The following is a 25,950-nucleotide window of genomic DNA, read 5'->3' as shown; positions in this document are numbered from 1 at the left end:
GATGTAGTTGTAGAAACCTAGCTGTTGAGACAAACCAATTTCATATAATATAATCTGATACCCCCATTTGTCCATTGTGTTAGCAAGAGGAAATGTATCAGAGATTTCAGATTGAAAGTCAAGGGGGGGAGAAGTTTTTTAAAATGTATTTGTACTATTGACTTATTTAAAGTGTGTTAAAAAGTTAGTTACCATATAAGAAGCAAATAAAACAAGAAAATTAGCCAAAATAATTTATTTTAAAACACTCCATTATGGCAAGTTAGGTTACCCACAACATTGAGTCTATCCTGTAGCTTAAAGGGGTATTCCTCCCACAAGATTCTTAAATATACTTATTATAACAAAATAACACATTGTCTTATTCACTGTTATTATCAAAATTACAGAATTTCACAGATATAATTAATACCTGTCTCGATCAGTCCTGGTGCATACAATTCCGGTTGCCCCGGAATCCGACCGTAAATCTTCGATCTTCGATGGTTGGGCAGGACAAGTTCTTCTCATGAATAGCCTCTCCTGTCTGCACGATGCAGTGTGAGCTCTGCCTCCTGCCGCTCCTACTGCATTACAAGACCAGCTCAGACACAAGCCACAGATGAGATAAGATCTTTATCCAGGGGAGGGAGACACTCTGTGTGTGTTAGAACTAATATGTAACAAAGCTGACAGTGTGTCATTGTGTGTTAAATGCATCTCATCATCTCTCATCTGTCTCATCTCTGTTTTTCTATTTGTCAGATACTAGTAGAATGTTCAGAAGCTAAATGAAAGTATTGATAAACCTGTAACCTGATAATATAAGCACATTGTCAGCAAACTGGGGCACATTAACTAAGGGTCCGCGATTCTGTCAGGTTTCACGAATATTTCCTTTTTGCGGCGAGTTTTTGGCGCTTGCGTGCGACAGAAATGGGTGGGCTTGCCGTCGGACAACCCAACTGATTCGAACAAACCGCGGAATTTAAAAAACAAAATTGTGTCGCAAGATCAATCACTTAGATGCACCAGGAAGAAGAAGGTGAACTCCGGCGGACCTCAGCGGGGGAAGTGACACATGAAGGAAATTGGACGCTCGACCTTAGTGAATCGCGGCATACCCGAATCCTCGTCGGACAACGCACAGCGGGGATCGTAACAGGACCGCGTAAGTAAATCTGCCCCACTGTGTCTCATTGCACTAGAGCAGTGATGGCCAACCTATGGCACTGGTGCCAGAGGTGGCACTCAGAGCCCTTTCTGTGGGCACTGGGGCCATCACCAGAGATGACTCCAGGTATCTTCCTGCAGTCCCAGACAGCCCTGGACTTACTGTGCACAGAGCTATTTTAAAATGACAGCTCTACCTGGGACTATTTTCTGCTTTATTGATGTCCTCAGGATCCTGGTATCAATGAAAACTGTGACAGAGAAGGGAGTATAAATTACAACTTAAATTTCTGTGTTGGCACATTGCAATAAATAAGTGGGACTTTGTTGTAGTTTGGGCACTCGGCCTCTAAAAGGTTTACCATCACTGCACTAGAGGGTTCATGAAATGTCTGCTTATAGAGTCCCTGCCCACAGTCTGGAATATAAACTGCAATAAAACTGAATAAACGTGTAAAGTAAGGGGTTCAAAATGAGCTTTATTGTGTAAACATCACTAGGTTTCATTTGAGAACTTTCCTTTATAGGGCAAAACCCTTTAAGGCATTGGCAGGATCTGAGGGCTACCGTATATATATACAAATTAACACTCTCCACTCTTTCTACCAAATGAGCTGTAATCCATGTAAGCCATAGTGTAAGCTCTCTTTTCCTTAAAGGGAATCTACCACCAGGATGAAGGATTGTACACCAAAAACACTTGCATAATGGTAAGCCCCCCCCCCCCCGGCAAAATCAGCTCTTCGTTTTCGCTTTCTATGCCCTTGTTTTTGCAAAAAAGGCTTTATAAAATATGCTAATGCACCTGAAGGGTTCCAGGCTCCATAGCTGTTAACTAAGCTGGGAGCCTCTCAGACTCATTTACATAATGAGTTAGGGTATATGAAGCTAAAAGAAGAGCAAATCCTGCCAAATTTAAGGCACTGTGCATAGTAAACAATGCAAAGGCTGCGGCACTGCAGACACTATGGGATGTCTTTTTGGGGTGTCTAAGGCAAGGCCACCGATAATGTATGAAATTACACAGATGACAAAAGTTGCTGCCCTCATATTAGTTTAGTTACATAAGATGGTTTAGAGAATATACATACCGTATTCATCTAATGGTTTGTGTAATGTAATAATTGGTATAATTCCTTTCCCTAAAGCCAAAATTTCTTTGGAAATATGCGGCACACCTTGTACAAGTATATACAGAAGCCTTCACACGTAGCCCCCCCTCCACGTCACTACTTTCCAGGCTTCTATACAGCATCTGCCTCGCCTGCTCTTGTCTCTTTAGTCCCGGTGATATCCAACACCACTTAGTATTAGATCACAGTCTGCACACAACTTAAAGGGGAATTCCCATTCCACCACATAAATGATATTGTTTCAAAAATGAAAAGTTATACAATTTTCCAATATACTTTCTGTATCAATTCCTCATGGTTTTCTAGATCTCTGCTTGCTGTCTTTGTATAGGAAGCTTCATTCTTTACTTCCAGTGGATAGAAATCTGACCATAGTCATACTGGTGCGTGGCTCATTATATCACACAGCTCTGATTACTTTTATATCATACTAACGAACCGTCATGGTCAGATTTCTGTCCAGTGCAAGTAAACATAGAAGCTTCCTATAGAATGACAGCAAGCAGAGATCTAGAAAACCACAAGGAATTAATTTCTCACCATACAAACAATAACATCAATTTGCCTAAATCAGAATACCCCTTTAAGACAATTTCTGAAACTGGATTCAGGTATTAGCTTGAGCTGCTTTTCTGTCGTGAAAGTATCTTCTCTGTTCTTCTACTGCATTCTGCAAAAGGGAAAGGTCTACACCCTCGATGCAGGTCAGCAAGCGAGGGCACAGCACATGGTCCGTCTCTGGAAAACAAGAGCGCAAGCGCCAGGGTTAGCTGGGAGAGAAAGAGTTAAGAGTGAATGTATGATCAGGATTTGTACACTCACCATCCACAGTTTCCAGTTCTCCCAGGACCAGGTAGTACGACCCGAGCTGAGGCGAAAAGGGCTCCACAAACCGAGTGTTCAAGCGAAGCTTGTGCTGAGCTGCAGAGTGATGAGCTGTGAGCATGGCCTCCGAGCGAGCCGAATCATAGCTGCTAAGTCTGAGGATGGAAAGACACAACAAGGTCTAAATAGGGCTCTGACTTGCAATGAAAATCTGATAAGATATAGGATACTATGTACAATGTGTAGTTAGTAGCAGCAGGACTGTAAAACTAGAACTTTTAATCCAAGGCTACAGCTCTGCAAGTGCAACTTGGGAAGGTGCTTAATCCTGAAGAGCTTTCTGCTTTACAGCCGCGGCCCAGTGACAGCTTCCGGTCCGATATTGTGCCTCCTGGTGTTAAGAGTCTATAGCAATGTGCAAAAAGGGGCCATGCTCTTATCTGCCATAAAGGGAAGGAGACCGATTCTATCCAGAGCGCATCCTCGAAGTAGCATCAGAAGGAGATACAAGGAAGCAAAAAAAAAAAAGCTATAAATAGCATTTCAGGATATTTACTAAAACATAATGGGGATCATTTACGAAGGGCCCGATTCGCGGTTTCCCGGCGTGTTACCCGAATATTTCCAATTTGCGCCGATTTCACCTGAATTGCCCCAGGATTTTGGCGCACGCGATCGGTTTGTGGCGCATCGGCGCTGGCATGCAAGCGACGGAAATCGGGGGGCGTGGCCGAACGATAACCCGATGGATTCGGAAAAACCGCCGCATTTAAAAAAAATAAATTGGTTACATGGGCCATACTCACATGCACCACGATGAAGACGATGAACTCCGGGGCACCTCGGCGGACTTTGGCGCAGCAGCAACACCTGGTGGACATCAGGTGCAGGACCTTCATGAATCGCCGGAAGACCCGAACGCTCGTCGTAGAAGCTGCCGCTGGAACGCGAATGGACCGGGTAAGTAAATGTGCCCCAATTTGTTAACCAGCCCCAATTAATGCATCTTAAACTGCATTCTCAATTTCTCCTGTTGCGACCAACAATACAACACATGATATTATTTGCTCTTCCTTAGCAAATACAGTGTCTCCAATGCAGGGAAGTGGATCCTCCTCTATGTTTTTCATTGGTTCTAATTTGGAAATTTATTTTTTTAAACAACATTGAACTAACTATAACTACTGTATATACTCAAGTATAAGCCAAGGTATCTAATTTTAACTAAAAAACAGTGAAAACCTATTGACTCGATTATAAGCCTAGGGTGGTAAATGCATTGGTGACAGCCTCCAGCCTGTATAAAGTCAGCCAGTCCCCTGTCCTCCAGTATATAGCCAGCAACCCCTGCCCCCAATATATAGCCAGCAGCCCGTGCCCCCAGTATATAGCCAGCAGCCCGTGCCCCCAGTATATAGCCAGCAGCCCGTGTCCCCAGTATATAGCCAGCAGCCCGTGCCCCCAGTATATAGCCAGCAGCCCCTGCCCCCAGTATATAGCCAGCAGCCCCTGCCCCCAGTATATAGCCAGCAGCCCCTGCCCCCAGTATATAGCCAGCAGCCCCTGCCCCCAGTATATAGCCAGCAGCCCCTGCCCCCAGTATATAGCCAGCAGTCCCTGCCCCCAGTATATAGCCAGCAGTCCCTGCCCCCAGTATATAGCCAGCAGTCCCTGCCCCCAGTATATAGCCAGAAGACCCTGCCCCCAGTATGTAGCCAGCATTCCCTGTCCCCCAGTATGTAGCCAGCAGCCCCTGTCCCCCAGTATGTAGCCAGCAGATTCATCTAATCTGTAGCAGGATAGACCCTTTTAGGGCTAATCCTTTAGTCCCCAAATCTTTTATACATGTTAATTGCACTTATAACCAAATTTACTAAAGAGGTTACTGGGACGTGAAGTAGCTACAGCAGAGTCTACACATTACGGCTACTCCACGCCTCAGTAGCCTCTTTAGAATCCACCTACCAATCCATCTACGCATGCGCATTAGCTCCAGCTTCAGTGCCGAGACCGCAGGACCTGGCTTCACGGATGAGTGCACGCGGCTCCTCGCTGAAGATGGATTGGCAGGTGGATTGCAAGAGCCCTGTAGCCTCAGCTCCAGCTACTACATGCCCCTGTAGCCTCTTTAGTAAATTAGCATATTAAGGCAATTAAAAATTATAAAAGAGTTGGGGGAATAAAGGATTAGCCATAACAAGGGCTATCCTGCTACAGATTAGAGGAACCTTCAAACGGATCTACCATGTTTTTCGGACTGTAAGGCGCACAAGATTATAATGCTCACCATCAATAAATGCCTGCTAAAACGTCTAGGTTCATATATAAGGCGCACCGGATTATAAGGCGCACCTGATTATAACGATGAATGACCAGCAGGTGGCAGACCTGTGCACAGTTCAAGGCAGCTGTTGTCTGTAAGTACGTTCATATATAAGGAACACTGGAGTATAAGGCGCGCCTTTGTTTTCTGAGAAAATCAGAGGATTTTTTGTGCGCCTTATAGTCCGAAAAATACGGTACCTTAATAGGTAGTTCGGCGGTGGTAGGTTTCCTTTAAAAATAATAAACTCTGTACTCACCTCCAGCTTCCTCCCTTGTCTTCCTGGCAGCCTAGTGACAACATAGTGTGTGTTTGGGCCGTGCTCATACACGTGCCTCTGCCCACGCAAACACCATGATGTCATCAGGTGGCTACCCCATTTCTTCATAGCATGTCCAGAGTGCATCTGCCCACACTGCCCAGGTTCCCCACAATACAAACTGGGCCCTGGGTAAATCCCCTTTTTAGCACTTCGGCGGGCACTGCGGGAGAATGTGTGTGCCAGAGTAGGTGATTAAATGTTCTAACATATTATTTGGACAGGTCTTCTTCAGGCAACATTATACATTTATATATAAATATATGTTGTAGACTTGATTTTCTGCATATAGTGAAGGTGGAGGAATTTACACATCTAATCTAAGGAATAGACTACAAAACAGAAATACGAGATTCGCACCTTCCGAAAGTCCTGACAGTGGATCCTGCAGGTACGTCTCCGGAGCTGATCTCCCAGAGATAATGATACTGCGCCGGGGCTGGGAGCATCCTCCTCATGTGATTTAATATCCTGCAAAACAATAAGGTACATAAGGGAAGGTAAGTATCCATCATATGTTCTTCATACTGCTTTAGCAAGTGTGTCGGATTATATCTACTTTATGACTTTCAACATTTGACAGGTTACTGAGGGGGTCTACCTGTGGGACGGACTAAACTATCCTGAGGCCGTACACCATGGGGCACATTTACTAAGGGTCCCGCAGCCACATTTCTGGTGGGTTTCGCGAATTTTTCAGTTTTGCGCTGAATTACCCCGGGATTTTGGTGCACATGCGACACAAATTGGAGGCGTGGCCGTCGGACAACCCGATTGATGTTGTGTCGCAACATCAGCACTTACATGCACCGGGAAGAAGAAAGTGAACTCCGGCGGACCTGAGCGGGGGAAGCGACCCATGCAGGAAATTGGACGCACGATCTTAGTGAATCGCGGCAGCTCCGAATCCTTGTCGGACATTCCGGATCGTTGACATTAAAGGAAACCTACCACTTGAAGTGGCAGGTTTCCGATGGCAATACCGGGCACCAGCTCAGGGTGAGCTGGTGCCGGAGCTTATTTTCGTTAGTGTTTTAAACCGCGGTATCGCGGTTTAAAACACTTTTTAAACTTTATAGCCGGCGCAGGCAGGTACACGCTCGGCGCTTACCGTGCGCACGGCTACATAGGAAGTGAATGAGAGCCACGTGCATGGTAAGCGCCGAGCGCGTACCTGCCTGCGCCGGCTATAAAGTTTAAAAAGTGTTTTAAACCGCGATACCGCGGTTTAAAACACTAATTAAAATAAGCTCCGGCACCAGCTCACCCTGAGCTGGTGCCCGGTATTGCCATCGGAAACCTGCCACTTCAAGTGGTAGGTTTCCTTTAATGGGATGGGTAAGTAAACGTGCCCCCATGTGTTTTGAGACAGAATCCAAAGACACCAACTGTATGAACACGGCCTCCAGCCTACATAAGGTTGCGGTGTGGATAATAATTTACTTCTGCACTTGTTTATCACTTGAATGCTCAGAGTCACACGTTCCGCTTTCGTTATAAACGGAATCAAAGCGCACAGTGACGCGCCACGGCCTGATCGCATATGCATTTCTATGGAAACGCATGTGATCAGTAACCATCAGCCAGTGTTTTGCATTTTAACAATACAAGACTCTGGGTCCTGGTTACCGATTGCATGCATTTCCATAGACACCCATATGCGATTGGGCTGTGGCACACCCCCATGTGCTTGGAATCTTCTTCAAAACTAACTCTAACCTATACATGTGATGGCATCTTCAGACTATTTATCTGTCACTATAGCTGTGAGAGTTCTTGTTTTTTGCAGGACGAAATGTCATTTTTCTCGGGGTCAATACAAAAACAGCTATCCCAAAATGTATACTTTTTTTTTTAAACAAGCTTCATTTGCATAATGATACCCTTTTTGGGAAAAAGAAAACTTTTTGCATCGGCACCTTCTGGATGTCATAACTTTTGATATTTTTTGGCAGTGTGGCTGTGGACTTATAACCTTGGGCTTCATAAAGCGTTTAAAAGTATTTTGTGTGTAATGAATTATTAAAAATATTGCCACTGTTTTTCCTTTATTTTGAAAAGGTTATCGTATGGGATAAATACTTACTTGCCAACTTCCTAATAGGACATCTATCATCACATCAAGGATTGTAAACCAAACATACAGCCATACTGGTATGTGCACCCTCTGATCTGCTCTTCTATTAGTTTCTTATGTCCTGGGTTTTAAGGACAAAAAGCTTTAAAAATTATGCAAATGAGCCTAAGGGGCTCCAGGCTCCATTGGAGTTAATGAAGCCTGGAGCCCCTCAGGCTCATTTGCATCATTTTTAAAGCCCCTTTTTCTTAGGAACAGGGGCATCAGAAGCTAAAAGAACAGCACATCAGAGGGGGCGCACACCAGTATGTCTGTATGTTTGGTTTACAATTCTTTATCTGGTGATAGACGTCCTTTAAAGGGAACCTACCACCACGATTCTACCTGCAAAGGTAGAGCGGGTGGTAGGTGAATGTATGGGACATGAGGATAGCCCTTTTTAGAGCTAATCCTCATGTCCTCACTATCTTTTTAAAATCTTTCACACCCTAATATGTACATTTTCTAAAGCGGCTACTGGGGCATGGAGTAGCCGGACATGAGGCTAAATGTTGCGGCCCCCTGTAGCCTCTTTTCTCCTCCTACCCTGACTTCTTCCGAGAAGCCAGAGTTCTGCACATGCGCAGTAGCTCCGAGTTCGGAGCAGCAGCCGCATGCGCAGAACGCTGGCTTCTCGAATGAGGGTGTGCAGCTACAAGGAGCTTTGCGCCAAAGATGTCAGGGTAGGAGAAGAAAAGAGGCTACTGGGTCATGGAGTAGCCGTGACGTGTAGCCTCATGTCTGGCTACTCCTTGTCTCAGTAGCCGCTTTAGAAAATTTACATATTAGGGTATTAAAGATTTTAAAAAGAGGATTAGCTCTACAAAGGGCTATCCTCACGTCCCATACATCCACCTACCACCCGTTCTACCTTTATAGGTAGAATTGTGGTGGTAGGTTCCCTTTAAATACAGGCAGTCGACCTGTAACAAATGAGAGAGGTTTTGTTGGTTTGTTCTTAAGTTGAACTTGTCTGCAAGTAGGAACTGGTAAGTGCAACTCCAAACAAAGTATTTTTATTGTCCCTGTGATAACATGATTTCCAAATTTTGGGATGTCATAGGAACAAGGATTAATAATAATAATAATCTTTATTCATATAGCGCCATATATCTGAAGCAGTGTATGGCTGAGGCTGTCATACACTATATACATTATGTGATGATGTCATTGCACTTGTTGGCTTTGGACCTTCACATTACAACGGCAGGTCTGCTGTAGGGGAAGAGGGAAATTTGTGGGGGGCATAAGTGTGACAATGAGGGAGGCAACAATTTAAATTGGGTTCATAAAATAAGTTTAGGTACAGAAAGGGAGGTCAATTCTGTCTATAACTTATATAGACATTATATAATTATGTGTATAATTTACAGCTTTACCTCCCAGTGTCTCGTACACAACATTGGCTTCTGTATCTCTTCTGTCAATCAGCAAAGTCAGTCACGGGAAGGGTCTCCAACAGCTGGCAGCCATTTTCCTGAAGTCCTCGGACACTATATAACGTCTGTGATCCCGTTACACCTTCCCTCTCCTCTTCAACTTATTCAAAATAAAATACATTCCTGCGCCTGCGCGTCACTCACTACCTCGTGACTAAGGCATTTCGGGAGTTGTAGTTTGCTTCCTTTTCTCCGCCCTATGTAGTCATGTGACCTATGGGGGCGGTGCTGACTTGTCACATGTAATAGCTGGTAGAGGCCGGCACCAGGTAGTTGCAGGGTGACAGTGGAGCTATGAATCCCGACCTGAGCAGAGAGAGGGCCACCGCCTCCTTCAGCCCGGAGACCATCACCTATATCCTGGATGGGAGCCCGGAGAGGACACACAGGAGGAGAGAGATTGGTGGGGACACTATGGTTGAGGGTGGTGTTAATTATAAATAAAGCTAGCAATGCCATAGTGGGAAGATAGGGACCCCTGTATCTCCAAACAAGGGGCTGCCCAAGGTCTTCAAAAAAATGGCTGCCTATGCTACGTAAATATTAAAAAGGCAAATTTCAGTGTTATTATATGTGATGTATATTAACCTCTGCCCTATGTTATTCTTCTAGAAAGCCTGGTGATCAAGGACCCTGACTTCCAGCACGAAGACCCCAACTTCTTATCCCGCAGCGAGCGCTATGAGGTGGCCATCAAGAAAAGCGCCACAATGGTGCAGAAGATGCGAGAACACGGAATATCAGACCCTGAGGAAATCTACTGGTTCAAGAGGTAAAAAGTCGTGTAGAGATCGGAGATTATCGGATCCCTACAACCTTCCGTTAGGAGAATTGGCTGGGGGGGGGGGGGGGTGAGAGAACTTTAGGAACTACAACTCCCAGCATGCCTGGAAAACAGTGGGGCCAAATGTATGCAATAGCAGGTGTGATCGCAAGTAGGATGGTTTATTGTGGTTTCATAGCTCATGATGGGGCATGATCCCTGCTTCTCCTGGTCCAGCACCTCCATCAGCCGCTCCTACAGCAGAGATGGGGACCACGGCACCCTTGTTTTGGAGATGGTCTCACAGATGGACCTGACTCCTGCATCTGTCACGACCAGATAACTTCAGTCATTCACATCCCACAGAAGTAAGGTCCCTCAGGTCAGCTTTTGATCTATGACTAGTGATTGGCTTTTGGGGGTCACTGCTCTAGTCTTGCGTTACTAGTAAACTGGGACCATTCAAGTGCCAAAGAGTATATGAAAGACACCTAGGACTCTGATCACATCCACCATTAGAGAAAACATATTGCTTCGTGTTTTTGGATTCACCTCAGAAGTGAAGTGTAGAAGGTTCGCACCAACCCCGTCTCAAGTCACTGGACCACCGTTGCCCTTACTCCCTGAAATCTCCAGAACACCCCCACAGACACAGGTAGAGTAAAAAGGCATGGGACCCTAAACATCAGCTGTATCATGGCCTGCTCGTCATTTAGGGACCCCAAACCTACTGACAGTTCTCTGTAACAATCTGTATATGATTAGCAGCTGTGGATGTATACAATATGGCACATCTTTGTATATATCTCCTATCTCCCTCAATCACCCTTGTGTGATGATAAATCTGTGCAGTTTGGAGTTTGTGCGGACTGATCCTGGATATAACTGTAAAATCTAATCTCCTGCAGATAAAGTCATATAAGTAGTTTTTATGCTCAGGTCAATCAGAGCCCAAATTGTACTTTACCCCTATTACACGAGTCCACAGTAAAATTCCTCTACCTTGCACATTGTACTCAGCTTTGTACAACTCTGAGGGAAAATATCATGTCAATAGAGATCCAACATAGTTCAAGCTATCTATGACTTGTGCCCCGTGTTTGTGGTAATCGCTGGCCTCAGCGGTCACACATACAAGAATGATGACACGGCTGATACCAGTGATTGGCAGCGGTGCCCACAGGTGCCTCAACACTTTCTTTTGTGGCTTTACTAATAGAGCCGAGCACTAGGAGTAAATCCCTATTCCTATTGGCATCAGTGATGCACCTTAAAGGGGTTAGGGATAGGACCTAACTTGCTGATCGGTGGGGTCGGTGATGAGACCCAAACAGATCATGAAAAGGGGATCAGCTGCTCTGTTGATCTCGGGGATCGACCCCTGTCGGACTCCTAGTCCCTCCCCGAGATGAGTTCTCGTGATCTGTGGGGTCTCATCACTGAGTGCTGATGAAAACCTTAACCAATTTCAAAGGTGTTGCTCAATTAAAACACTTGTCCCCCCTCCTTGTGGATATAGAATAAGTTTGATTGTTGGGAAGCTATTGAGACCACCAGCGATCACAAATGCCCTTTGTTTTATACAGCTCCATCCACTATTATGGGACTGGTGTATGGTATAAGTTAGTAGAATGAAGGATTGTGCACCACTACTCCATATGCAGGCCCCCTTCCCAGCAGTCAGGTCCTCTATGTTGTCTTTCCATAAGACTGCATTGTATTGGTGGCAGTGTGAGTGCAGGCGGTGTTATCTCTGCACTTGCTCTGTATTGGTCTGCCTCCCCTCCTCCTCCTCCATGTTCTCAGGTGTCACGTAGGCTCCCGGCGTGGGATGTGCACGATGACTGTCACCTCTGCACACACTCCCCCTGCTGCGGTATGTCACCTGCAGATACCTTGCACTTGACCTGTGCCCTAGTGTAGTAGGCGACACATTGCCCTGTACACCGCCATCTGTCTGCCTCTTACTTGCCTTGCACTAAACACATAACTACACTGACCAAAGTGCTGATGTATCAGTGTCCCTCCCAGCACCAAAGTGCAAGTATGGAGAGGTTAAAGTTACATGGTATATGACGGGCACCCAGCACAGCACTTTACTTTTTTTTATGAATCTCTGTGGGAGCATTTCATTTTACATGTAACAAAACAGCAGCTTGGGGATCTGTAAGGTGGGCTCCCCTTTTAATGGGGTTTCCTTGCCTGCTCCATATGAGCTCGTATTGTTGTACTGCCCTGTCCTATGCCTATGTGACTGCTGCAGGTAACCAGGCACAATAATACAGATCTATTTAGATTAGCGTACATGGGACCTTCATTCCATACTCCCCGAGGGAGTCATAGATGTAGACCTAAACATTAGCACATTTGATAATCCCATTGCTAACAAAAGCCTCTGATAGCCTTACATGCACAGACCGTTTTTTATACGCCATGTACCAGTACATTTACAATGTATTTAGTCCAGCAGTTGTTCAGAGGCCTTGGCATATGGTGCCCACTCCTATAGGCACTATCATGGCCTCCAGTAAAGGCTTTGGTCTTGGTAACTACTATCTGGATACATTACTAGTCCATTCCTTTTGCAGTTATCACTTATCTCACGTCCTTTGTCTCTCTCCTGTAGAACGTGTCTGGGCTCTCAGACGGACCCCTTGGGCTTACATTACAGCATGTTTAGCAATATGTTGGCATCTCAGTGCAATGAATCGCAGGGGAAGAAGTGGCTGCCCCTTGCCAGCAGACTACAAGCCATTGGCACCTATGCACAGACCGAACTGGGTCATGGTTAGTTTTGAAAGTGGTGGGCATAGTGGCAGTGTAAGAGAAACCTGCAGGTATAGTAAAGGGCAGTCTAGTGTCTGGGTTCCATAAATTATGATCTAATATCTTTTTTTGTGACCCAAAGCTTCTAAATGATAGAGTGAAGGAATAAATCTTAAAGGGAACCTGGCACCACATTTTCACATATACAGCTAGTTACCGGGTCCCCATAGAACACTATTCACTATTTGACCCCCTTCTTTTAGCTAAAAATTCCCTTACATTCCCATAAATCTATTTTCTTATAGTCCCTTGCATTAGAGGGCACATGTCCTGCTTGGCCTGCCCCTCCCATCTACTTCTCCTCATGTACCATGCCCCTCAGCATTTTGTGTGACCCGGATGTTGTTATCTAAGGTCCTGCTACATCTTCAACATCTACCCCATGTATATATATTATCACATGAAATTACAGAATTTCATGGAGGCATGCTGTGATTGCATGTGATCAGATATATACATGGGGTAAATGTTGCGGATGTCACAAGATGATGTCATCCTGGTCACAAGACTTTAAATGCCAATGATGTAACAGCACTCTCTTTGTGTTACATACAGCAGTATATGATGGTACTTAGACCTCCCAATCAGGGTCAAGGAGGCAGGGCAATATTGAAATGCACAACTCACTTAGACTATGACTCACATCAGGTGCTTTGCATATGAGTGTACAAACTGATTTTTAACATTGTAGCCATGGAAAGGAACCATTTAGGAATACAAACAATGCTTTTTTTAATCGTGATTTTTAATTTCTTTTGTCTTTATTTTGGATGGGATAATTTGCATGACAGATTCTCTTTGGTTAAAATTGTCCTCAATATAGTAATCTCCTGCGGTTGTTTATGGCCAATTTTCTACACATTGCAGTCATGCAACTATCAGTAAAATATATCATATACAATAACCGGAACACATTGTATTTTTTTAATGCTTCACCATGACTTCTCAAGTACAAACTTCCTATGACTTTGGCCTCCTGCACATGGCCATTGTTTTAGTCTTGGCCCCATCTGTTATTCTTTAGATGATGGCACATTGGGGGTAACTTATCCTGCCTTGTGCGCCAGTTTCATTCCATTCAAATTAACCAACCCAAACTAAAAACTGCATTAAAAACTATGAATAAGAGCATTCTGTTCCCCTAAATGGTTCCTTTCCATGGCTGCAATGTTCTTAAATCTGTTTGTAAACTTCTATGCAAGTCACCTGATGTGAGTCCTGCATATTCATTGTTACCGGCACTGCCATGCTAAATCGTAAACATGTTATATGTTATCGTGGTATCGTCGCGTCCCAAATATAATAACGGTTATTCCTGGTGTTGGACCCCGTAACGGAAAATGGCAACCTTTTGCATCATATATAAATGTTATCAAAATGATAGCCTAAAAATGACACTGTACACCGAAGTTTGAAAAGGTTATTAGCGTCTGAATATGGCGCGATGGACCCTTTAGGAGTCCATGTACCTCCATATGGCATACATACATAATGCTGTCATATGCCTTCCTACTGCCAAAAATCCTAGCTGTAATGGTTACCTCAGAATCTCTCCTCTATAAGCTGGCTTCATGCAGGGATGAGGCTGGACACTCCCTCAGTATTTTGGGTACGTTTTGTAAGCTTGTCAGGAACACAAGGGGCCACTGTGTATATTCATTTTATATGAATGGGATATTATAAATTTAGGGTATAATAATGTGTTAGACAAACTCCCTGTGTGAACTCGGACTTATTGCGCTCATATGTGTCTTACTCTTGCATGGCAACCGTATACTGACATAATTCTGAATGTGAATGAGGCCCGGGCCTACTAACATGCCTGCGGTGTGTTCATTCTCCTATTCCACCATCACCTGTCAGCAAAATCCCATCCAATCCTACACTGACCATTGCCACAGTTTGGAGGGAGCAGGTTTACAAGGTTTTTAGGTTCAGTGGCCTCGACACTATAAAGGAGGGGGGAAAGGGGACACTTCATGAATTCTTGTTGGCTTTAGGACTGGCCAATATCCACGACCTTGTGTTTGGATACGGCTTTTATGCAGCATGTCTGATCGTAGGTTTTGTGCGAGTTCGTTGCGCCCTCTGTACACTTGACCTATTTTGATCTTCAGCGAAAAGAAATTCAATCTGGTTTATCATTTGCAAACGGGGGGAAAAAAAGAAATTCTCCTTGAGATAAAGCTGTGTCCATTCACCAGGTTCACACATTGAATGGCTTTTAACAATCTGAATTGAGTCCAATTAAAAACTGCAGATGTGTCCCCTTATAACTTAGGTCATGTTGACTACACAAAGCTGGAAACAATGTGAGGCACTCGCCCTGAGGAACTGTGTAACCTTAGCACTGTGTGAGTAGTTAAAGGCAGCAGAACTGTGAAAATGGGGATTATAGTCCAGAACTGTCACTTTGTCACTGCTGTGCGCTTATCTCTCTGCAGGGAACTGCTCTACAGATCCTCTCTTCCATTCTGACTTCTGTAGTATTACCCGTATTTTTCGGACTATAAGGCGCACAAAAAATACTTTGATTTTCTCAGAAATCAAAGGTGTGCCTTATAGTCCAGTGCACCTTATATATGAACCTTACAGACAACAGCTGCCTTGAACTGTGCACAGGTCTGCCACCTGCTGGTCATTCATCATTATAATCAGGTGCGCCTTATAAACAGTGCGCCTTATATATGAACCTAGACATTTTAGCAGGCATTTATTGATGGTGCGCCTTATAATCCTGTGCGCCTTGTAGTCCGAAAAATACGGTAAATCAAAAGCCTTTACTGAGAAAAGAGGGAAGGGGCTTTGAAGTTGTTCCTTTTAGAGAGCTAAGTGCACAGCAGTGTGAGGACACATATAGAGACGCTCCAATCCTGAAATATGAATCCATTTGGTTTCACAGCTCTGTGAAACCTACATAAAGGTATAGTTACATAGTACTCATATGGCTTCGGTAGATATTTCAGATAGAATCTGATTTATGAAGGAAGGCGTGTGGATAGTAAGTGGTGAAGGTAGCACTCCTCTCTGGTAAACCAATAGAACAATGTCATACATCTATGTAAAGTTTGCTGAAAAGTCAGTGACCATTAAAGTTGTGGCTTAAAGAGGACCTGACACCCGGAATCATCCACCTGTGAGGTGATTACTAAAGTTAGCAGCTCCTTAGCCCTACCCCAGTAATAGCAGTGTTAAATTGCTAGCTTTATCAGAACATACCGATATTCTAGCAAACACTGCACTACATAACCCTCCGAATGCTGGACCAAGCCAACAGTGGTCCAGCGTATTCTTGAGGAGGCGCCCCTCCCGCACCGGTATGCTGGTGCTGACTGCTGGGCTTCATGCAGCAGTCACCGACTCCTCGGACCGCCCCCTTATGAATACACCGGACCGCTGTAATATTAGTCTGGCGTTCGCAGGGCTATGTAGTGCAGTGTTTGCTAGCTTATCGGTATGTTCCGATAAAGCTGGCAATTTAACACTGCTATTACTGGGGTAGGGCTAGGGAGCTGCTTACTTAAGTTAAGCAGTTATTTCAGTTGACACGTCCCCTTTAAGAGTAGGAAGGATGTGGACTCGCTTATACCATGTGAGATCGTTTTTGCTAATCCAGTAGTCTGGGGCATGGAGAAAGTACACACGAGCAATGTGATTGGATCTAAAAATCTGTTAAATTTAAGGAAGGTGTATATGGATCTGTGGGATTTAGCTGAATTTTTAAATGGCAATTCAAATTATATCACAAAGGGGACCTGTTGCGTAAAAATGCTATGTAATCTGCAGGCAGCTTGTTATAGAGCAGACTGTACATAGAATGTTATAGAGCAGGAGGAGCATAGATTGTACATGGTGTCCTCCTGCTCTATATTAAACTAAATTTTCAACACAACAGGTTCCCTTTAAACACATTTAATATTCTATATGGTGATTAATCTGTCTGGCTGGATGAATCTTCACTGATCTAACTTATATATGTGTTATTGGTAAAGATTGTTCATCCTCCTCTTTCATTGATGATGGGTACATGGCCCATGTTATCTTCATGGATGACATCTGGCTATGGGGTAAATGATTGGGGTTGTGCACCTTCTGTTCCTGCACAGTAATCAGTTCACTTACCATATCCTCTTCTCTCCCTCTCTCCTCTCTATCCTTCCTTATATAATCACTCCACCGTCACTTTCCAAATTTTTTCAAACTTAAATTGTACCATCTGTCAATTTTTTCCACCTCTTCCCTCTCCTGCATCCTCGTTCCTCTGCAGCTTTGTACATCAGGGCCGTCCTGAGCCCCTTGACCTGCACTTAGGCATGTTCTTGCCCACTCTGCTGAACCAGGCTACCCCCGAGCAGCAGGAGCGCTTCTTCATGCCTGCCTGGAACCTGGAGGTCATTGGAACATACGCCCAGACTGAAATGGGACATGGTAAAGAACATTTTTGGCACTCTTGGCCACGTCAGGGGTTTTGCATTACAATTTTTAAGTTTTCGCTTTGGATTAGAATGAGATGTTCTGCAGGTTTCTCTGGGAGGGTTATCACTGCCACAGCCTTTACCACTATTGGGTACTGAGGGTATTATTTATTTATTTTTTTTTTGTCTAGATTTTGTATAACAACCCAATTTCTATTCCTTTTCTTCATTACAGGAACCCATCTGAGAGGACTGGAGACCACCGCCACCTATGATCCATCTACGCAGGAGTTCATTCTCAATAGCCCCACTGTGTCCTCCATCAAGTGGTGGCCTGGAGGGTGTAAGACCATGTTGGAATGGGATAATGGGGCTGTCCATTACAAATGAAACTTTGAGGCTAGTTAGGATTCTTCACAACTTAACAGGGTCACCCCATAATGAAAGTGTAGGGGTAACGTGCCACATTTGGAAATGGAACAACACAACTCCATTCATTCTCTATAGGACGGACGGATGGAGAGAGCAGAGCCCAGCACTTGGCTAGCCTTGCCAGTCCCATTGGCTTTGATTACAAAGGTTATACCATAAATGTTTCATGGACATGGGTTCAGCCAATGGAACCTACATTGAAAAAAAAAACCTGCTCTGGCTCCTGGTTACCGTGTCACGTTGTCTATCTTAGACCTGGTTAAGCCTGTGAGGTGCCTGTTCAGACCTGAGGACAAAAATAAATGATCTCTTATGGTGAACATACGTGAAGTCCAGTGTCTAAGAAAGCCGCTCATTTGTTGAAGCAGGTCCCGTGACTCCATGAAGTATTGCCTGGGTCCAATGCCAAAGTACTGGAGTGAAGCAACTATGCCTGTTTTGTTTTTTTTTAACAACCTCTGCCACCTCGGGTGTTTTCCAGGTGCTGTGAATGCATAGCAAATTTTACATTAACTGTGGTGGAGACACAAGAGTTAAAGAGTTGTAAACCAAGCACACTGACATACTGGTGTCTGCCCCCTCTGGCAGGATCTGCACTTCTTTAAGCTTCCTGTGCCTATGTTTTAAAGAAAAAAAAGTCTTCCAAAATTATTCAAATGAGGCTCAAAGCTCCATAAACACCTATAGAGTCCGGAGCCCCTCAGATGCATTTGCATAATTTTGGAAGCCATTTGTTAGTAAAAACCAGGGCATAAGAATAGGGTGCCACGATGGCTTAGTGCATTACAGCCTTGCAGCGCTGGGGACCTGGGTTCAAGTCCCAGGGTCAACATCTGCAAAAAGTTTTGTATGTTGTCTTCATGTTTGCGTGGGTTTCCTCCGGGTCTTCTGGTTTCCTCCCACACTACAAAAAAAACCATACTGGAAGGTTGATGAGATTGTGAGCTTCATTGGGGACAGATACTGATTTGGTAAGCTCTGTGCAGCCCTGCGTAATCTGTGTGCGCTATATAAATGAAGGAATTATTAATATTAAACTAAAAGAGGAGCAGATCCTGCCAGAGAGGGCACATGGCAGCATATAAGTGTGCCTGTTTACCAATCCTTCATTTTGGTGGTAGATGGCCTTTTAAACAAACGAAGTTCTGTTTGTGGGAATACCTGCTTTAAAGGGGTTTTCTCCTGATCCTTGGGGGTCTCTTCCACCTCCCCCCACCACCTTTCACCAATCAGTAAGTTATCCTATGGATAGGGCTTGTCTTGCTTAGTGGTAAAACCCCTTTAAGAGCGTGGGCCATACATATAGGTACATTAATAATGATGTCTTATCAACAGTGGGAAAGACCTCAAACCACGCTGTGGTCCTGGCACAACTCTACACCCAAGGAGAATGCAAAGGTCTTCATGCCTTTATTGTTCCCATTCGTCATATGGGCACCCATGAGCCTTTACCAGGTGCGTTTCATGCCAAACACTTTGCAGATCCTTCATAGGCCTAGATTATCCGTGCTTGTGTTCCTCATGGCCATCCTATGACCACCACAGGTGTGACTGTAGGAGACATCGGGCCCAAGTTTGGATTTGATGAAACAGACAATGGATTCTTGAAATTTGACAAATTCCGCATCCCCCGGGAGAACATGCTGATGAAATATGCGCAGGTAAGGAGCGGCTCATTTCCATTCTTCTGTAATATGAGATATGTGAATTCTGAACAGGGTTATATTTTTCCTATTCTCTTCTTCAGGTACAACCAGATGGAACCTATGTGAAGCCCCTCAGTGATAAGCTGACCTATGGTACCATGGTGTTCATCCGCTCCATGATTGTAGGGGACTCCGCACGCAGCCTCTCTAGGGCCTGTACCATAGCGGTCCGATACAGCGCTGTACGGCATCAATCTGAGATCAGAACCGGGTGAGCTTTACCCTGGATGTGACAACTTCCTGCCACCTATACCAATCATGTGTCTTATCTTCTGTTAAGTGATAGTTGGGATACCCTATAAACCCCCAACATTGGCAGGTTTAGTGAACCTTCATCTAATGCCAGTTTAACTTTCCATGCATGATATGAACTTCTTTTACCTGTGACTGACCATATTCTCTTAAATCTTCTACGCAGGGAGCCTGAGCCCCAGATTCTGGACTTCCAGACCCAACAATACAAATTGTTCCCACTATTGGCCACAGCATATGCCTTCCAGTTTGTAGGTTCATACATGAGCCAAACCTACCATAGAATTACAGGAGACATCCAACAAGGAAACCTGAGCCAACTTCCAGAGGTGAAGAGGGAAATAAGTGTTGTGTTATATACTTTATATAGAGTGTAATATACACATTATAGGATAATGTAACGTAGTATAATCCTTCCACAGCTCCATGCCCTCTCTGCTGGATTGAAAGCCTTTACTACCTGGGTTGCAAGTAGTGGCATAGAGGAGTGCAGGATGGCATGTGGCGGGCACGGATACTCCCGCTGCAGTGGAATCCCAGACATTTATGTGACATTTACTCCAGCGTGTACCTACGAGGGGGAGAACACTGTGATGATGCTGCAGACGGCCAGGTATGGCATTAGGGAACTCCTCATGATACAGTAACAGAAATGACAAGCCTTCTTGTAAAATTTACATTTCCCTGTGTTGTTATGCAGGTTCTTGTTCAAAAGTTACACCGCAGCCTTGTCTGGAGAGCGTCTTGGAGGAATGGTCTCCTACCTCAATGACGTGTCCTCCCAACGTCTGCAGGCTCAGCCCCTGGCTGGACGGTCCTCGGACATCAATGATCTGGGAAGTCTTGTGGAAGCCTATAAACAGCGGGCAGCTTGGTGGGTAAAATGGGGATGGCAGGGATTACTAGGCATTGTCTGTATGCTCGAAAATACTTTTCTATTATATTTCATGCTGCAGCATTGGTTTTAATAATAAGTTCTAATGTTCTGGAGAAAAGCAAAAAGTGTCTTCATGTTGAAGGCTGGTGTCCTGCCATGCAATAGGTTACGCTGCGCCAAAATCCTGTGGCAATTCGGCGCAAAACAGAAATCGTCGGGAAACCTGACGAAAATGCACTCCGCAGACTCTTGGTAAATGAGCCCCAATGTGTTAAAATCCATTATCAGATCTTTATCATATTTGTCTGTTCCCTTGTGTAGGCTTGTCGTAGCTGCATCCAAAAATGTCCAGTCTGACCTGAAACGTGGAAAGCGTAAGGAGGATGCTTGGAATAAAAACTCAATTGATTTGGTCCGGGCCACTGATGTAAGAACATAATCTAAATGGTTAAGGTTCTATACTTAAAAGGGTTGTCTAGGCTTTGAAAAATATGGCTAAAACAGCGCCACACCTGGCCATGGATTGTGTCTGTATTGCAGTTCAGCTGTATAGAAATTAACGGACCCATAGTCAGGAGAGGAGCTGTTTTTTGAGGAAAGCAGCCATGTTTTTTTAACCTCTAGCAACCCCTTTAATGATGTAGACCAATAATTGCTATAATACGTTTTGGTCTCTCACTTCCTAGGCCCACTGTCACTATGTGGTAGTGAAGCTTTTTGTGGACAAGCTTTCGGAGGTCGTGGACCTGGCTGCCCACCGTATCCTCAGCTCGCTCTGTCTCCTCTATGCTCTGCATGGAATCAGCAGAAATACTGGTGACTTTCTGCAGGTAGGTGGGCAGGAGAATCGTCTATAGGTTGGTGTAGGGGGCCTGAATGTGGACTATATATATCTGGTGCACACAGTCTAGTAAATTGTACACTCAATAGACACCTATTGGAGCTTCCCTGTGTGGAAATTGGACCTGTTAATCTGAAGCATAGAATAAAAAGTGAAGACATTTTCTGTGGATTAGTCTTGTGTTTCATGCCTCTATATCACGGAATGCTTGATAATAATTGGGGGTGTAATGTTACTTTCCCTCATTGCAGGCCGGCCTCTTAAACACTTCCCAGTTGGAGCAGATACAACAGCGGATTAAGGACTTGCTGGGAGTCATCCGTCCTAATGCAGTGGCTCTGGTGGATGCCTTTGATTATACTGACACTCAGCTGGGATCTGTTCTCGGCAGATATGATGGCAACGTGTACGAGAACATGTTTGAATGGGCAAAGAAATCACCCCTAAATAAGACACAGGTAAGAGAGATTCTTTAACGGACTTGGAGTATTAGGGCAGCCTAAATAATGGTGAAGGGGTTAAAAGCACCCAGTTCCCTTCATACAGTTCTAGATTGAAAGATGCCACCACTAGGGGGAGCTCACTACATACTGCATTATACAACATCCATTGACTTTAAATCTAAAATGGATCAAATTTAATTGATCACTTAATAGGGGGGTCTCGCCACTAGGCCTCCCACCGATCACAAGAAGGGGTCCTGTGCCTCTCATTTGACTGGAATAGTAATTGAACATGAACACAATTTTAGAAATTTTGAAAACCCCATTAAGGGAAGCTGTCACCAGAAGGCTGAATTTCAATGGTGACAGATTCCTATTGTCACTACTGCTCAGTGCATTGCATACATGTTACATTCATACCTCTATTGCCTTCCGTTGGTGAACTATGTTCTTGTAAACTTTACCTGGCTCCCTGCCAACAGGTCCTGCTCAAGTCCCAGGGGATGCTTCTTTTCAAATAGCAACTTTCGTTGCCTGATTTGCATACTGGCTCCTCTTGGCACCTGCTCGTCAATATTTTAACCCCTTCACGCTCCGCGGCGGATATATCCGCCACGGAGCGCAGTGACTTAGCGCTCAGTGGCGGATATATCCGCCACGGCGCTTATGCCGGTTCGGCTCTGGATCAGAGCCGAACCGGCATCGGGAAACACGGGGTGCCGGCTGTAACTAATAGCCGGCACCCCAGTGTAACACCCGCGATCGGAGTTGTCTCCGATCGCGGGTGCTTAACCCTTTAGATGCCGCGGTCAGCGCGACCGCGGCATCTAACAAGTATCTGGGGGGTCTTTCCCCCACGATCGGCCCCCCCGAACCGTTTTCGGGGGGCGCCGATCGTTGCTATAGTAACTCTGGGGTCCGATCTGGTCCCCAGAGTTACTAGCAAGAATTGCCAGTAAGATGGCGTCTGTGACGTCATCTTACTGGCAAAGTGCCAGCCTATGCAAGTGCATAGGCTGACACTGATAATACTCTGCAATACATCAGTATTGCAGAATATTATCATGAAGAAGCAATCAGAAGATTGCTTCTTCATGTACCATGGTATAAAAGTGAAAAAGTAAAAAAAAAAGTTATTCAATAAAAAAATAAAGTCATAAATCACTAAAAATGCCCCAAACCCCCAAAACATATAAAGAGACATATAACTCAAAAAAAAAGTCTAAATCATAACACAAACCCCACATATATAGTATCACCGCGTCCGTAACAACCCGTAGAATAAAAGTAAATCATTATTGAACCCCCACGATAAACGCCGTAAAAAAAAAATGTTATAAACCCTCCAAAAATTATGATTTTTACCTTTTCAATCCCACAAAAAATGCTATAAAATGCGACCAAAAAACCATATGTACTCAGACATGATACTGGTGCAAAGTACAACATGTCCCGCAAAAAACAAGCCATCAACCAGCTCCGTAGCCAAAAACGTAACAAAGTTATGCCACTTGGAAGATGGCAATACAAAAATTATAGATTTTTCCCCACATTAGGGTTTTGTTTGACAAATTTAGTAAAACGTAAGAAAATATATTCATGTCTGGTATCCCCGTAATCGTATCGACCCATAGAATAAAGATAACAGGATTATTAGTCTATACGGTGAACACCAAAAAAAAAAAAAGTCAAAAATCCAGTACAGAATTGATGCTTTTCTACTCCTGCCCTCAAAAAAAGTTCCTAAATTTTCAACAATAGGTGATACCAACCCCAAAATGGTAACAATGGAAAAAGCATCTCATCCCGCAAAAAAAATGCCGTCACATGGCCCCAATAACGAAAAAGCGAAAATTTTATAGCCTTCAAAAGGGGCCAATGAGGAAACTAAAATCCTGGCAGCTGCAGCGCCCTCCTTCCCTTCTGCGCCTTGCTGTGCGCCCATAAAACAAGTCACAGCCACATGTGGGGGGTCGCTGCACTCAGGAGAAATTGCAGAACAAATTGTATGGTGGGTTTTCTCTTTTTATATTTTGGAAATGTGTAAATTTTAGGGCTAAATGAACGTATAAGGGAACAGTATGACCATTCTAAATTTCACCTCCATTTTGATTCAATTACTATGAAGATCTCAAGGGGTTAACAATCTTCGTAAAAGCTGTTTCTGATAGCTTGAGGGGTGCAGATTTGAAAATGGGTAGATTATATAGGGGGTTTTGATGCTAAATATGTAAAATTTCATTCAAAACTGTATTTATCCCCAAAATAGTCAATTCTGAAAATCCGGAAAAGCGATATTCTATTTGTAGGCCGCGTGACGTCAAAATAAATTATCCAAACATTTCAGAAATTATGAAAATGTAAAGTAGACAAATGGGAAATGTTATTCTGCAAGTTATTTGGGTGGTAAATCTATCTGCCTGAAAACGCAATGATTTTGAATTTCGAAAATGGCAAATTTTTCAAAAAATTTATCATATTTTCTTTTTTTTTGTAAATAAACGCAAAACTTATCAGCCAAAATTTACCACTAAAATGAAGTACAACATGTGGGGAAAAAACAATCTCAGAATCGTTTTGATAAGTAACAGTGTTCAAAAGTTATAACCATATAAAGCGACGCAGGTCAGAATCCAAAAAATCGGGCTGAGCCTTAAGCTGTAAAATGGCTGCGTCCTTAAGGGGTTAATGATTCCCTCTGGACATCCTTCTAATGGTGACGTCGGAAACCTTGCGCTTGCGCGGTGAGCCTTACACGTCTTGTCATACACAGTGAGGAGTTTGGCTGCTCGCTGCACCTTGCCCCGAACTGCGCATGCGCACGGTCCAAGCGCATTCTTACTGGGCAGAGCTCGGGTACGCAAATTCTCTACATAGTTTGTGTACCTGAGCTACGCCTAGTAAGAACTTTGGCAACGGAAGTATGATTACAACATGTATGGAATGTACCTAGCACTGCCTATCGGAATCTGTCACCACTGAAGTTTAGTCCGGTGACAGGTTCCCTTTTTAAGGTGCATTTGTTCTTTTAAAAATAGAAAATGAATCAAAAATAAATAATTTTGGTCCTTATTTCTCTTTCAGGTTCATGAATCCTTCTACAAATACCTGAAACCTCTTCAGTCCAAGTTGTGATTCGTCTTCTACTAGAGAATGAAACCAGACCTGCGCCATTCACTGTATAACTTTTGTAGCTTTCTTTGCACCCACTGATCTTTTCAACCACTGATTGCCCGGAAATTACATTAATAATGCAGAGGGTTAAGACTATGGGGCAGAGTCCCCAGTACTGCTGGCACTTCTCTGTTTACAACCGTCCCACTATCCGCATCTGCAGAGCCCCCCCCCCCCCACTCATGTGTCCGTTTTTAAATCTCATTGACGTATAGACATCTTGTCTATAATGTACTTGATTTTAACCCCCTCTTTGATTTTAACATTCCACAATGCCAGTTAAGGGGATGCCAAGTTGTCATAATATATATGTATTGCGTTTTTCCTATTGAATGAGCTGTAGACTGTCAATGACTGTAATATTATACTGTACTGCCTGGTATAATGTGCCAGGGTAATGCCAGGAGATTGTCAGGTCATCAAACTGGAAGCTGGTGATCTACTAGAAACTGTAATTAATGCAATAATAATGTAAGTAACTCACAATATATTGTAATTTCCTACTTGTCTGTGTCATTATTTCTCAAGAAATGGGTATTAAAATAATAATAAATTCATTTTTATATTGTGCAATTACATTCTGAAGCGCTGTACAGTTCATGGGGCACATGTACAGACAAAATAAGGCATTAAAAAGTAATTACCGGAACAAGGGTCCTGCTCTCTGTGAGAAAGAATTGGGAAAACCCTGTGTCACCCCTTATCTTGCTTAAAGAGAACCCGTCATGCAAAATAACCCCCCTAAGCTAAATATATTTTTATAAACTGCCATTAGAGAGCATTGCCTCTATCCCTTCATTGTCCCTCTACACGCCTGTAAACCCAAGCAATGAGGTCCTAAAGCTGTATGCAAATGTCCTGTGAAATGTCCAATGAGTCATTAGCATATTCAAGCTGTCCAGTTTATTCATGAG

At 43.9% G+C, this 25,950-nt stretch overlaps 2 protein-coding genes across 4 annotated transcripts; one reads left to right on the top strand and one right to left on the bottom strand.

Annotated features, from left to right (window-relative positions):
- Positions 1 to 261: 261 nt before the first annotated feature.
- TEN1 (TEN1 subunit of CST complex) lies at positions 262 to 9,582 on the bottom strand. The gene is made up of 4 exons (XM_072111918.1): positions 9,248 to 9,582; positions 6,113 to 6,223; positions 3,108 to 3,265; positions 262 to 3,023 (listed from the first exon to the last, which is right to left on the bottom strand). The coding sequence occupies exons 2-4, from the start codon at positions 6,208 to 6,210 to the stop codon at positions 2,893 to 2,895; spliced, it is 387 nt and encodes a 128-aa protein (XP_071968019.1). The 5' UTR covers positions 6,211 to 6,223; positions 9,248 to 9,582; the 3' UTR covers positions 262 to 2,892.
- ACOX1 (acyl-CoA oxidase 1) lies at positions 9,494 to 25,539 on the top strand. 3 transcript variants are annotated; one of them, XM_072111917.1, is made up of 15 exons: positions 9,495 to 9,710; positions 9,920 to 10,079; positions 12,697 to 12,740; positions 17,208 to 17,324; positions 17,547 to 17,654; positions 19,079 to 19,198; positions 19,289 to 19,404; positions 19,491 to 19,660; positions 19,868 to 20,030; positions 20,124 to 20,314; positions 20,402 to 20,575; positions 20,900 to 21,005; positions 21,265 to 21,408; positions 21,671 to 21,877; positions 24,947 to 25,539. In XM_072111917.1, the coding sequence occupies exons 1-15, from the start codon at positions 9,602 to 9,604 to the stop codon at positions 24,995 to 24,997; spliced, it is 1,980 nt and encodes a 659-aa protein (XP_071968018.1). In that variant the 5' UTR covers positions 9,495 to 9,601; the 3' UTR covers positions 24,998 to 25,539. The 3 variants fall into 3 exon arrangements, with proteins under 3 accessions (XP_071968017.1, XP_071968018.1, XP_071968016.1); XM_072111916.1 differs by lacking the exon at positions 17,208 to 17,324 and having other exon boundaries at positions 9,494 to 9,710; positions 12,697 to 12,857; XM_072111915.1 differs by lacking the exon at positions 12,697 to 12,740 and having other exon boundaries at positions 9,500 to 9,710; positions 17,164 to 17,324.
- Positions 25,540 to 25,950: the final 411 nt, after the last annotated feature.

Source organism: Engystomops pustulosus, chromosome 6 (assembly GCF_040894005.1).
Source record: "Engystomops pustulosus chromosome 6, aEngPut4.maternal, whole genome shotgun sequence".
Classification (NCBI taxonomy): domain Eukaryota; kingdom Metazoa; phylum Chordata; class Amphibia; order Anura; family Leptodactylidae; genus Engystomops; species Engystomops pustulosus.
The sequence above is the reverse complement of the archived record's forward strand: the minus strand, read 5'-3'. Positions and strand labels throughout refer to the sequence as shown.